At 31.6% G+C, this 13,457-nt stretch overlaps 2 protein-coding genes and 1 non-coding gene across 3 annotated transcripts; all 3 read right to left on the bottom strand.

Moving 5' to 3' along the window:
- Window positions 1–4,161: 4,161 nt before the first annotated feature.
- On the bottom strand, window positions 4,162–5,648 carry LOC108560198 (tenecin-3-like). The gene is made up of 2 exons (XM_017917654.1): window positions 5,555–5,648; window positions 4,162–4,574 (listed from the first exon to the last, which is right to left on the bottom strand). The coding sequence occupies exons 1-2, from the start codon at window positions 5,567–5,569 to the stop codon at window positions 4,284–4,286; spliced, it is 306 nt and encodes a 101-aa protein (XP_017773143.1). The 5' UTR covers window positions 5,570–5,648; the 3' UTR covers window positions 4,162–4,283.
- A 2,101-nt stretch (window positions 5,649–7,749) lies between these two features.
- LOC108560197 lies at window positions 7,750–12,727 on the bottom strand. Its single transcript, XM_017917653.1, has 6 exons — window positions 12,631–12,727; window positions 12,459–12,581; window positions 10,937–11,107; window positions 10,333–10,516; window positions 8,344–8,515; window positions 7,750–8,190 (listed from the first exon to the last, which is right to left on the bottom strand). Exons 1-6 carry the CDS (start codon window positions 12,725–12,727, stop codon window positions 7,750–7,752), a joined length of 1,188 nt encoding a protein of 395 aa, XP_017773142.1.
- On the bottom strand, window positions 9,359–9,432 carry Trnan-guu. Its single transcript has one exon. It is a non-coding gene; the product is annotated as a tRNA-Asn (tRNA).
- Window positions 12,728–13,457: the final 730 nt, after the last annotated feature.

Here is a 13,457-nt window from a genome sequence, read left to right as displayed (position 1 = left end):
AACTATAATAGATAGAATGAATGCAATATATGCATATGGAAGCTGAATGTTTGGGGAATTCAGCAAGTATAGATATATTCCTCTGCTCTTATTGATATTGCTGTAATACGCGTTCAACGTTGAAAAATTGAAATTAAAACGTTCGAAAAAGCAGTGTTTTCACATTTCATTGATTTACTCGAAAACTATAATACATAGAATGAATCCAAAAGATGCGTATGAAAGCTGAATGTTTGGGGAATCCAGCAAGTATAGATACATTCCTGTGCTCTTATCCATATTGCTGTAATACATGTTCAAAGTTGAAAAATTGAAATTTGAACGTTCGAAAAAGCAGTGTTTTCACATTTCATTGATTTACTCCACTACAAACAACATTTCTCTATTTTTTTGATACAAGTAAAATTGATGATAGGAATATAGTTTATGTATAACAAAATTTAAAGCCCTTTATATATATATGTTCATTTCTTTTATTCTTTATTTACTATTTGCAATTTGCCACATTCTGGCATTAATCAAATTAAGAAAACAAATTAAAATAACAGAAATTGACAGAAACTTAAATAAAAATTAATGTTGACAACATTATAGATAATAAGTTAAAAAACATTAATTCTAAAAACGATGACTATATAAAATCTGTTTTAATTTCCTAAAGGATTAAGTTAGTTTGTTAGTTTTTTTTTTGCAAGAAATACAACGAAATGTGCGAGTAACATATAAATTTTATTTCTTAAAAAGTACACAATGGTTCATCATTAAGGAAGGACAGTAATACCAAAATTGCGGTATATTAGAGCATCTTGTTTTTTTGTTTGTAGTTATCGTAATGTTCATTGTTATGATAAGGTCTCTGGACATGTTTTTGGTTAGGACGAAATCCGAACTTTTGGTATTGCTCATGGTTATGGTCATAGTAATATCTATTATTACCATAATCAGTACTAAATCGAGTAATTGCCATAGAAGATTCTTCGATTAAAGCTAAGGCAATAAGTACCCAAACCAAAGTTACCTATAAAAGAAAATTAGATAATAAGTTTATGTTTTATATTAGGTTTTCATTTTCTGGTCAATAAATTATTCTTCGATTTTCATTATGAAATATAAGATAAGTAAAGTTATTTATTGTTTTTTTTTCAACTTTCGATACTTACAATACACTTATTCATGGCGAAAAGATGTCCAACATGAAACTGGGATTTTCCACTCACACTCGATCAATTTATAACGAAAAGTGTTTATGTCTTCATTGATTTCCGACTTTAAAAAAAAAACATCGCTGTTATCTATACCAAAAACTCAACAGATCGGAACGTATTAATAACAGAAACGTAGTTAAATAACGAATCCTTGTAAACAATATTGTTTAATGATTTCAACGATTATTGAACATTTTTGTGTACGCGGTTTAATAAATTATAAAATTAAGTTAACCAGAAATGTATGAAATGGAGAAGATTATGGGAAAGAGTTAGATAAATAATAAAAATGACAATGATATCATTAGGATCAAATTTTATTGTTTATTATTGTTATTTTTTTTGTAATAATCATTATTATTGTTTATATATCCAGAAGAACCAAGAAGAGGTATATTTTTCTTGTTTGGAAATGTGTGGCACAGTCTTCTTATGCAGTTGGTGCAGCTAGGACAGGGCCAGGTCTCCAGTCAGGAGAAGATCCGTAGTGCAGGTAAGGACTGTAGTTAGGGTAAGGTCTGTATTCAGGGTAATATCTGTAGTCTGGGAAGGATCTGTAGACTTGCAAAGGTCTATGGTCAGGATATGCCCTGTAGTCGAGGTGAGGTCTATAGTCAGGGTAATATCTGTAGTTTTGGTAAGGTCTAGAATCGTAGACAGACGATGATACTTCGATAGAAGCAAATGCGATAAACATCAATGCCAAAATTACCTAAAAAATATTAGAGAAAATAGAGAAAAATAATAAAATTTGAATTATTAAAAACTATAGTTTCCATAGTATCAATTATGGAAGAGTTTTGTTATCGAAAAATCAAGATTAAATCAACTTTAAATAAAAAAATGTATAATGAATATGAAGTAACTTACGATGTACTTATTCATTGTAGAGTGATGCTCAGTTTCGAACTGATATTGCCCGTTCAGACGTGATCAATGTATATCAAATATTGTTGATGAAAAATTACGTGAATATGCGTGATAAAGTCTTGTAAATAATATCGTTTAATTGGTAATTTCAAAAATTTCCAGCTCGTGTTTATCAGAAAATTATACACTAGAAATAGAATATGTTTGTTCTCGTTCTTATTTTATATACTTTCTCTATCTGTAACACTCGCAATGGGTGCAAACAGATTTTGTGGAAAGACTCAATTCGTAGTTGGGTAAGACTTGATTCTTAATTTCTTGGTGAGAGTTGTGAGAGATGTCTTGGGTCGATATTTCGTATTAATTAAGTAGTTGCTCCCATCAAAATATCATATATTTCCAAGAACATATCAAGTTTTCAATAGTTTGCTTTAGATGAGGATTTAATGAACGATTCGCATTTTTATATAAAATACCAAGAAAACTGTGACAGTTTTAGTGAAACCTGTGGCTAATAATGATAATGAGGTTGTAGATAGAAAACAATAAAATCGATCGGATTTTGGAAGAGCACAACAAAAACACCGAAATTGCATTGTGGTTCACTGCAAGAAATTGTGGAGAAGGTTTTTCTTAGAGGAGGAATTAGCAGAAAAACAATAATCTTCCGGCGCACTGAAAGAGATATCAGAAAAGTGATTCAAGAGATTTTTCTATTAGAAATTTTAGCTTGAACGTTATGGGACAACGCTTAGACAACGTGCTTAGATCTTTCAGAAATGTTCAGTGAAAGTGATGAAACCATTCGTTTGCACCTTCACTATATAGGGAAGTAATCATTTCACTGAACAGGGAATATTTTTTTTATATTTTACCATCAAAATTTCCACGAACTTTTTTAATACCTGATATATTTTCACGAAACTAAAGTTTGTTTTTTTTTGTCGTTTATATTAAAAAATCATGTTCAACGTGAAATCCATTTTAAACTACGATACTTACAGTATACTCATTCATGTTGGATTGTTAATCAACTTGGAACTGAGATTGTCCGTTCGTACATGATCAATTTATATCAAAATTTTGTGTATGCATTAAATATTAAATGATATATTTAAAATAGATGTATTTATCTGATCCACAATGCAGCCAATCGGAACATGTCAATATCAGACGCGTAGTGAATAACAAATCGTAATAAATAAGAGCGTTTAATTGGTCAATTCCAATTATAATCACAGTGTTAATTTTATCTTTGTACGTTTATCTTGTTAATTACTTTTCATGTGTAATTATCCATCCATGGGACACGACAATTTAATGGTGTCTTCAATGGACATCACTCTCTCTGGGGCTCGAAATCGAGTATCCTGGACCTTGTAGTTTCTTCTTCAAATATAGCACTTGCTTGCCACTCCACCACACTTCTGGATACTTATGGTAAAAGATCACACTCCGATATTGACAAGGTTGAGAAGCAGCAGAATTAATTGGTTTCAGTTTAAAAAAAATTGTGAGAGAATGCACCTGTTGAGGAACAGAATTACGAGATAAGACCATGTTCGAGGACACCATTCCCATGGTGGGATGAGGAATGCAGTAGAGCAGAAGATATGTACATTATTTAAATGTCAAAAGGCAGATGGACGTGACGAAGAAACTCTTAAAGACAAAGAAGAGAGAGTTTTAGAGATATTTGCAAGATCTTAAGCAGAGTTAGACTCTCTCTCGTCAGAGGTCTGGAAAAGGATTAGGGAATCGTCTCTCACCTCTACCTTGCGGACAGTTTCTCTCTGGACAAACCAGAGGCAGTGCTGGTGAAGGTATATTCCACCTACAACACCTCACCCTATCTCACTTTTATCATCAACGATCCGATCTTCATCCAACTCCTAGAAATCCGATCCCGACACCAGAAACCTAAACTACAAACCTCAGCCTTTTTTTTTTGCTTTGCTTTTAATTTTTATATATAAACTCACATTGTGAACTTTTCGGAAGGCCGCAAGAGACATAATCACAAAGTTTGTAATTGTCGTTTAAAGATATTTGAGATTATACATAATTCATACACACTGGTTTCATATTTATTTTATTAGCATTGTAGCGACAAGATAATTGTAACATTTAACTAAACCCATTTGGTAAATCAATTTTAACCAAATTAATTAAGGGTTTCAATTAAAGACGATTAAGGATCATAAGTTTTCAATATCCGTGGGTGCGATAACCGCCTTGGTGTTGTTGATCGTGTCCTGTCCCATGGGAATTATGGTAATGTTGATTGTCATAACCATTGTCATATCTGTGGCCTTGTCCATGAACTCGTCCATTTCCAAATTCATGATTTGGTCTATGTCTATCTGTATCTAGTCCACCTCCACCACCTCCACCTAAACGGTCTTCGTGTCCTCCCATTTTTCCATAAATACAACCAGCGCAAGGTATAAACGATTCTGCGGTTGAGGCTAATGCAATAAGCACTAAAGCCAAAGTTACCTAAAGAAATATATAAATTTATATCAATTTTATACCGAAATATAATTGCGTAGCAATTACGGGTGAAGTAGGATGCAAAGAACAAGATTTTTTTTTTCATTGATACTCAAAATCTAAGGCAAAACCTTTTCCTCCAAATTCAAATTTTCCCATTAAATCAAACCGCGCTACTTAGAGCAAAATTACTCAAAATTAATAAACATTTATTCCTGTTTCTTGAACAATAACGAGCTTCAATTTTTATAAATAATTTCCTATTACAATTTACAATTTCATATCTTCATATAGACATGGTCGAGTATACAATACCAACATTTCTGGCTTTTGCCCAACTCGACAACAGTAAAACCACAAACAGGTTGAAGCGTTGCAAACCACTAGATTTAGTATATAAATTTAAGTAATTATCAATGTTCAAAATCATCATAAAGTTACCATTATCCACTGGGAAAGATTATCCATTTAATGTTCTTAAATTTACTTAAATTTACATTGATGAACAGATTATGAATAAAACTATACGACATAAAAAGAATCTTAAAATATACACTTGCTGCTAACTGTTAGTCTAACAAAGTTTACACTACGTAGTCGATAGTTAATAAGCAAGTTTATTTAACACAAATTCAATTTCAATTAATTAATTAATGTATTTTTGTAATTATTTTTATTTCCACTGTATTTTTAATTTTTGAATACATTTGTATCTTCAAAAACAGTGCTTACAATATCAAATTAAATGGAAACATTAGAGAATGTTTATAACGTGGTTTTCTCATCTGTTGTTATAAAATTGTACTGTGTTACTCAACTAAAAGTTGTAGTATAAATACACAGTGTATGTAAATTACAAAAAAGCTTAATAATTTTATCGATTTAATTTTAAAACAATATTGATAATGGTTCAAGCATGTAAATCAAGGTATATATTTGTTATCAAATTACGGTACTTTCAGTGTAAAGAACATATTTGTACTTACAATATATTTGTTCATGGTAGAAGAATGTTCAACTTGGAACTGCCATTTTGCTTCATATACGATTAATTTATATCGAGTTTTGTTTATGTCTTTGATGCGTCGCATTCGTAATGAGTCCAAAAAAATGACGTATTTATGTGGAACACAACACGCCGCAACTTATCAGTCTGTATCAGATGTGCAATTGCATAACATATAATACCGAGTAATTGGCTACTAGCAAATTTTCAACGAAATCACAAACAAATAAATACTGCGAATACAGTCATATCATTGATTTAGTCTGCGCGTGTTTATCTGTTAATTTGTACGGTTTTCTTATTACTTTTGTTGTTACAATCTTGTTTATGACATTTCCATCTCGCAACTGTTCTATATAATTTATCGACAACATTGATTAATTCCTAATTACGAAGGATAATTCAATCAAAATATAATCATTGATGCAATTGGTATTACATCAAAGATTAAGAAATAAATCTGGGTGTATCACAGATATTGAATCTGATAGTAGGAATATTTAATATTTGAAACTTTGCAAGATTCCGATCTCGATGAGGATTTTGAGATTGGAAATATTTTACGAAAATGAAAGTCTAAATATCTTTTATTGTTGCATTAAAATATGTTAATAACTTAACTATATGCCATGGTATGGCTATATAAAATTAAATCTTAAGACTGCTATCAAACTGGTCAGAAGGTAACTGCTAAGTAGTACACAGAAACTAGCTTTCTAAAAGTTTTCAAAACTTTGTTGGAAAATCAGAAAAAAGGGAAACTTTGTCGCTACTTTTTACATCACTGAAATAACCAACAACTTTCTTGAGCTCGTTGGCATCTATGAAATTCGCCCTTGTAATTTCTGGCTGTTTCCGAAAATTTAAAAAAAAATTGAAGTAAAAAGTCTTCAGTTCCAATGAAGAGATCATTAATCGAAAGTTGAAAAGCTCCAAAAGTCTAATTTTGAGGAATGTTTTTAATGGTGGCTCTATTGACTTAAGAAATAAATGGAAATTATGTAGAGAAATTACAAAAGGACGAAAATTAAATATATTAATAAAAAAAAATGCTTTCATTTTGAAAAGCTCATTGAAGATGTTCACATATATTCTGTTTAATGTTTTCGTCAAGTTTCAGAAAACCAAAACATTCATATGCAGACATTGGATCCAAATTAAACGGACAATCAATAAAAAAATGCTTGAAATTCAAACTTTTGAAACTTTTTCAAACACTGAAACTGAAACTTTTGTGTGATAAAGAATCGTGATGACTCATAAAGCATATGGAATAGACGGCAATTTGGTAATCCTCGTGATTACCCGTGCCATAAAACCAGAAAATTTTCATTGATTTTGCATCATCTGTACCCACACCCCCACAATTAGACCATTTTATTAGACTAATTTTCTTCTAAAATAGTCGATACTGTAGATTAAAATCATCAGATTTCAATCCGGTTTTTAGCAAAATTTTGTCTTTCAAATCAAGAATATAAAATCCGTCGGTGCTCGTTTATACTCGGATTCGGCTTTCCGAATATGAACGTTTTTGGTCATGGAATTAACAGAAGAAAACCATATTAATATTTTTATGTTTCGCTTATAATTTCTCTGAATTCAATAATGAATGAAATAATAATGAATAAATGTATTAAAAATAATTTAATTGTCTTATTTTTGTTAGTTTTGTAACTAAATTGTGTTATCGGCCTTAATTGGTTTTAATTTTCGTTTTGATGAACATCTTCGTTTTCCAAACATTTTTGTACTTTTAATTGAATCTATACTGGATCTTAAATTTTATCTTAACACACAGGTTTTACTCCAAACAACAACAAAAATCGATGTTATATTAGTATTTGTATTCGATCACAAATGTAGTTTTCATTTTAAATTAATAATTCCAATTTAAAGTAATCATAGATGTTTGTTTACCAGTGAAATAAATTATATAAAATAATTGAAAGATACGTTAATAAATTGAATCTTCATGTATAAGGACTTCAAGTAGTTCTCATTCTGATCTTCCGTTCTTCCTATCTGGATGCAAGCAGTAAAGGAAGAGGAGGAACGAATGAATTCCTCTTAAAACAAAGCACGACTTTTCCGAAATAAGCACACTTAATATGATTGTAATTATAATTTATTTTGTCCGACTAAATCTAATATCCGTGCCGCGACTTTCCTTCATCAATTACTGCTCTCGTTCGACTTGCTGCTGGTGTTATCCTGCAATGCGAACAGACCTAGAAGTTTATCCTTAGCGACGATGGGTAGCTTAAAATGCGTGTTCTCTCCAGCATCTTTACCATTCCCCAAGAAAAAGACGTTCACCTGAAGATTATTAGTTTTCAACTTGTTGCCTTCGCAAGCCATCATCTTCTTGAGACATCTTCGGAAGAGCGGACAGAACATGCAGTACACAATGAAATTGGCCGCTATATTGACGGCGTTCAAAACAGTAGCGATCTGCCGGAACTTCTCGAGACCTTTCGAGTTATCAGCGGCGTCTTGATCACCTCCGAAGAGGATGGTTACGGCCGTCTTCCTCGAAGCCAGGTGAGTGGGAAACTCACCGATCAGAAAGAAAAACACGATCGCCACCAGGGTCATCGTCACGAACTTCTGATCCTGTTACGAAACATATAAAATGGCATTCATTTTCGTTTAGATAACTTCTCTTTCGCTCACGGAAAATGGAGATTGATGGACCAAGTTGCAAAAGTGCTTTGTAAAGGGTTAAAACAGTTTGAAATCGCAACAAAAGATAAAAATAAAACTCGCCTGGACTTTCCGCCGTTTGCTGGTGCTCTTGTTGCAGTTCTTGGTGCATTGATCCTTGATGGAGTGGACCCTCTTCAAGCAATAGATGAGAAAGCCGTTGCCGAAGATCAAAAGTATTGCCGGTATTATTCCGAATACGACAAACTTGATCCAATTGTGCACTGCATAAAAACTGAAAATAAAAACAAACAAATCATTCCAATTACATTCAAATGCATATTACAATTTTACATTTAAATTTACAAAAAACAAAATAAATATTTTGTTGATATTAAATTAATTTCAAATATCTGCAAAATACTATAAGTATGTTTTAAATACTTTTGATCTTGATAGTAATGATAGCTATGATACTTCATGTACAAATACATTTTCAACCAATCATTATTTTCATTCTTTATGATCACTGGTATATAGTAAATGATGTTTCAACTATAATTTGTATTGAAGCTAGAAGCAAACTCCAAAATTACAATTACTCTTTAAAAAAAAACCCGGCGTATCCACCCAAAATGTATTAATTTTGAAGTACGTTTCAGCCCTGAATTGACTGTTTTTTTTTATTTTAGCAATTCATTTATAAGTGCATATAAAAGATATTACATATCATTTTTTTTTTAAATTTCATTACAATTAAATTACAAAATTACATCAAATTAACCTTTTCAAACATAACATTATCAAATTACTATATATTTTTATTACTTTTCTTAAAATATGCATACAAAAATCCACACCCAACAACATGTGGAACACTCATTTACAATAATTTAAAGCAATTTCAATTTTTGAAACAGATATTATATAATAATATGAAGAATTAATCGAAATTTTATTTAATTTTTGCAAAAAATAAGTAATTGACAAAATTGTCAAAATTTACTAAATTATTTTAAATATGATTAAATAGACAATTGTTATGTTCCAAATACTAAAAAAATAATAGTAAAAATTGAAATAGAAATTGAAGAACAATATGGAAATTCCATAATTTACTAGAGACAAAAGTGTTTGCCGCCCCCGGGTGGACTCGAACCACCAACCTTTCGGTTAACAGCCGAACGCGCTAGCCAATTGCGCCACGGAGGCCAGATATCGGCCGTAGATCTTATGCAACAATCTAATTTGAACTACTTTTTTTATTTATCTATATTTTTATATATATATTAAATATATGCCTTACGTAATATCACATTTATTTAATAAATACAATGGAACAGGTCAAAACGAAACAGTGACGTATTGATGTATGACAATAATGATATATGATATAACATGTTCACCAACTACATATTAAAACACTAATGTTTTGAAGTTGGTACATGTCTGAAACATTCTACTAATCCAACATAACATCAGTGAATATGGTTTTTCGAGGACAGTTGGTACGATTCATTTACAAAGCGTCATCAATCGGAATTTTTCAAATTTTGCGAGAAACAAAATTTGATGGTAGTGTGCTGGTGGTAAAAAATTTTGTTATTGACAATTGAAAAAAAAAAACTTTCATTAAAGATTTCTAAAAAGATTTCGACATACGAAGTTAAATATTTACATCAATTTTCGACACTGAGAAGATTCCAGACGAACAGTAGCAGCAAGTAAGCAGGTAATATATATTATACATATATATAAGGTACACTGAACCATGCAACACATAAAATTTTCTGTAACTATTTAAGTTGTATAAATAATATATTAAAACATAAAACAGAAATTGCCAACGAGGGAGAAAAGCTGCAGCAACAAATATTATTATATGTAAGAAAGCATAAATAATCTTGTTAAAGATCGCGGAGAATTCGAATAATCTCTATTTTTTGCGTCGAAAGGACTGATGAGTTGCAGTTGCAATTTTTACAGTTGGCAATGGTCATCTGACCTTTTTTTTGAGTAGGGATTTGAAAAAAAATAACTTTTGGTATCCCTGCATAACATAAACAATGCTACAACTTCATAAAATGTTAATAACTAATTGAGCAAACTTACTCGGTATCGAAGAAGTCCGAAGTCACCAGTTTTCCATCCTTGGTCCACTCGAACATGAAACAATACGGTATGTTGAAAAGAACGGAAACGACGCCGGCGACAAACATAACTCTTCGGGCCACTTCCGGTTGACAGAATTTCGGTTTCATACATCGCCTAGGCTTCCACAAGTACACGACGCGATCTGCATAAAAGATCGACAAACACTTTGAAATTTCTCTGCACCAATTCCTTATTCAAACATGCAACAACATGAAATCAAGTTTATTATTATATACAAATTTCATAAACTACATTATATAACTGTATGCAAAACATCCAATAACATTAATGTATATTAATTTATTTCAGCCTTAGTTTTTTTTTTGGTTATTAATAGATTTGAATACAGAATATTTAATATTAAATTCCACTATACTGAATGATAAACGTTAAAATAAACCGAAACTTTCATGTTTGTGTGGAGTATAAAAAGAAGTACCATAAATCATCAAAGTTTGTTTTGGTATTTGTATACGTAAAGAAATTGCTGCAAGTTGGCAACTTATTTAAGCTGTACAATTAGTTAGTTACGTTGAAAGGAGAAACCCAATTTGTGTTTTACCTAAAGCAACTGCGACTGTCGCAAAAACAGCGAGCGAACTGACCGCACCGCCCAATGGTAAAGTGATGAGGGCTTCGTATTCCCTCCAACCGGACACTCGCCAAAGAACTCCTCTGCAGAGACCCGAGATGAACAATAGAGAGGAATCTATTAAATCCGTGGTCGCCAGTACTGCATCGCAAAAAAAACACGAAATTTAAAATAAACAACAAACAAAAATACCGAAGAAAATGACAAGTTCAAAAAGGAAACGAACAAAGAAAAATGTACAAAAAAATCAACAAAATTACACACATCAACATCAAATAAACGCACACGTACATCTTCATATCCGAGGGAAAATAAAAATGAGAATAAAAATGGCATATTGTTGCAGGGTTTGGAAACATTGTAAATTTTAATTTCTGAAAGTGATCACTGCTAAGTACACTTGGACGTAATCCAATTTTGACAAGTATAAAGTAGAAAGCGGAACTGTGGAATAATTACATAACGAAACTCATGTGGATAAAACATTAATTGAGCATCAAATTACACGAGAGAAACTCTGAATTTAACTGTAATAACTGACTCGATCAATAGGTTTCAAAAATATCTATGAAGAGAAGTCAGAAATTTGTTGAAGGCAGAAGATGTTTTTTTAGTGGAAGATTTTTCAGGCAAAGAAAACAGAAAATTTTAATGAATACGAAATTGATGAATAATAGAGAGGAATCTATTAAATCCGTGGTCGCCAGTACTGCATCGCAAAAAAAAAACACGAAATTTAAAATAAACAACAAACAAAAATACCGAAGAAAATGACAAGTTCAAAAAAGGAAACGAACAAGGAAAAATGTACAAAAAGATCAACAAAATTACACACATCAACATCAAATAAACGCACACGTAAATCTTCAAATCCGAGTGAAAATAAAAATGAGAATAAAAATGGCATATTGTTGCAGGGTTTGGAAACATTGTAAATTTTAATTTCTGAAAGTGATCACTGCTAAGTACACTTGGACGTAATCCAATTTTGACAAGTATAAAGTAGAAAGCGGAACAGTGGAATAATTACATAACGAAACTCATGTGGATAAAACATTAATTGAGCATCAAATTACACGAGAGAAACTCTGAATTTAACTATAATAACTGACTCAATCAATCAATTCAAAAATATCTATGAAAAGAAGTTTGAAATTTGTTGAATGTAGAAGATGTTTTTTTAGTGGAAAATTTTTCAGGCAAAGAAAACAGAAAACTTTACGAAATTAAAGAAAAAGTGTTAAAAACTAAAGATTTATAATGGTGGTTATCGCGATGTAGAGAAAGAAAAGTAATTAGTGATCAATACAATTTTGCGCTAATTTCGCTTTGTAAGATGGTTTTCTTTGGGAACACCCGGCGCATCCACGTGATTTTATCTTAAGAAATCTTATTAGATGTCAATAGAACATGTGATTTATTGTTTTTAAAAGCAATAATTATAAAGCTTTTATTACTATGTTGGTTATAAAATTGAATGTTGTAGACGTACCTGATAAATAAGTGTAGATTGAGGCTTTAAATTCCTTCCTCATTAATACGCACAACGACAGGGTGTTACCGCAGATGGCGAAGAAGCTGATGAAAGGCGTTATGAACGAATACACTATGATACCTGCAAAATGAACATTTGTACTTGGGCACTTGCAAATACGAAAATGTACCTTTCTTGGTAGGTTCTGTGACCCAGACGTCAGCACCACCACCGCAAAACTCGTCCCCGAAGAGTTGGTGCATTATAACGTTGAAGTGCAGAGACATCGTATTTGTACTTTCCGGCTTTTCGACTAATGCAAATATGCAAATCGCAGTGTATATATTTGGTTTCGATATATGCTACACCTATTAATTACATAAACATGTTTTTTCGAGTGTTTAATTTCAGATCAACTTCACCGTTGATAAACGCACTTTATTACCTTGATAAGGGATGCTATGCTTCGGGGAAATCGGTATTATTATTATTGCTTCGCCCATCGACTAATTTATTTATATATATATATATATTTTATCGCCGATGGTAATTACACAACTGTTCTTTTAGATTTGTTTTCCGTTGAGCCAAATTCGGGAATTACATTGGTGTACTAATCGTATCGTCATCGGCGATTGGGGAGCCCCGAAAACAAGTTACACAAGTTTCTATTGGTTAAAATCAGAGAGTCGAACCGGAACCAAACCCATAGTAACCGGAATTTTTAACAATCCCTAACATTCAACTTTCATATGTATCTATTGGATCCATTCTATCTTTTATAGTTTTCGAGCAAATCAATAAAATGTGAAAACACTGCTTTTTCGAGCATTTTTTAAACTTTGAACACGAATTACAGCCAAACGGCTAAAACTACAGTAATATATCGATACTTGCTAGATTCCCCAAACATACAGCTTTAATATGCATCTTTTGGATTGATTCTATGTATTATAATTCAATCAATGAAATGTAAAAACACTGCTTTTTCGAACATTTTTTAAACTTTGAACACGA

Source organism: Nicrophorus vespilloides, unplaced genomic scaffold, assembly GCF_001412225.1.
Source record: "Nicrophorus vespilloides isolate i.1.1-1 unplaced genomic scaffold, Nicve_v1.0, whole genome shotgun sequence".
Classification (NCBI taxonomy): domain Eukaryota; kingdom Metazoa; phylum Arthropoda; class Insecta; order Coleoptera; family Silphidae; genus Nicrophorus; species Nicrophorus vespilloides.
Note: the sequence above shows the minus strand (reverse complement) of the source record. Positions and strands in the feature narration are given on the sequence as shown.

What these genes read in the sequence shown, in the direction of transcription:
- LOC108560197 (XM_017917653.1), bottom strand. Translation starts at nt 12,727, where the DNA reads ATGTCTCTGCACTTCAACGTTATAATGCACCAACTCTTCGGGGACGAG. An exon ending in CACAGAACCTACCAAGAAAG is followed by an intron (nt 12,582 to 12,630) that starts GTACATTTTCGT and finishes TTCATTTTGCAG; the next exon opens with GTATCATAGTGTATTCGTTC. An exon ending in AATCTACACTTATTTATCAG is followed by an intron (nt 11,108 to 12,458) that starts GTACGTCTACAA and finishes TTTGCGATGCAG; the next exon opens with TACTGGCGACCACGGATTTA.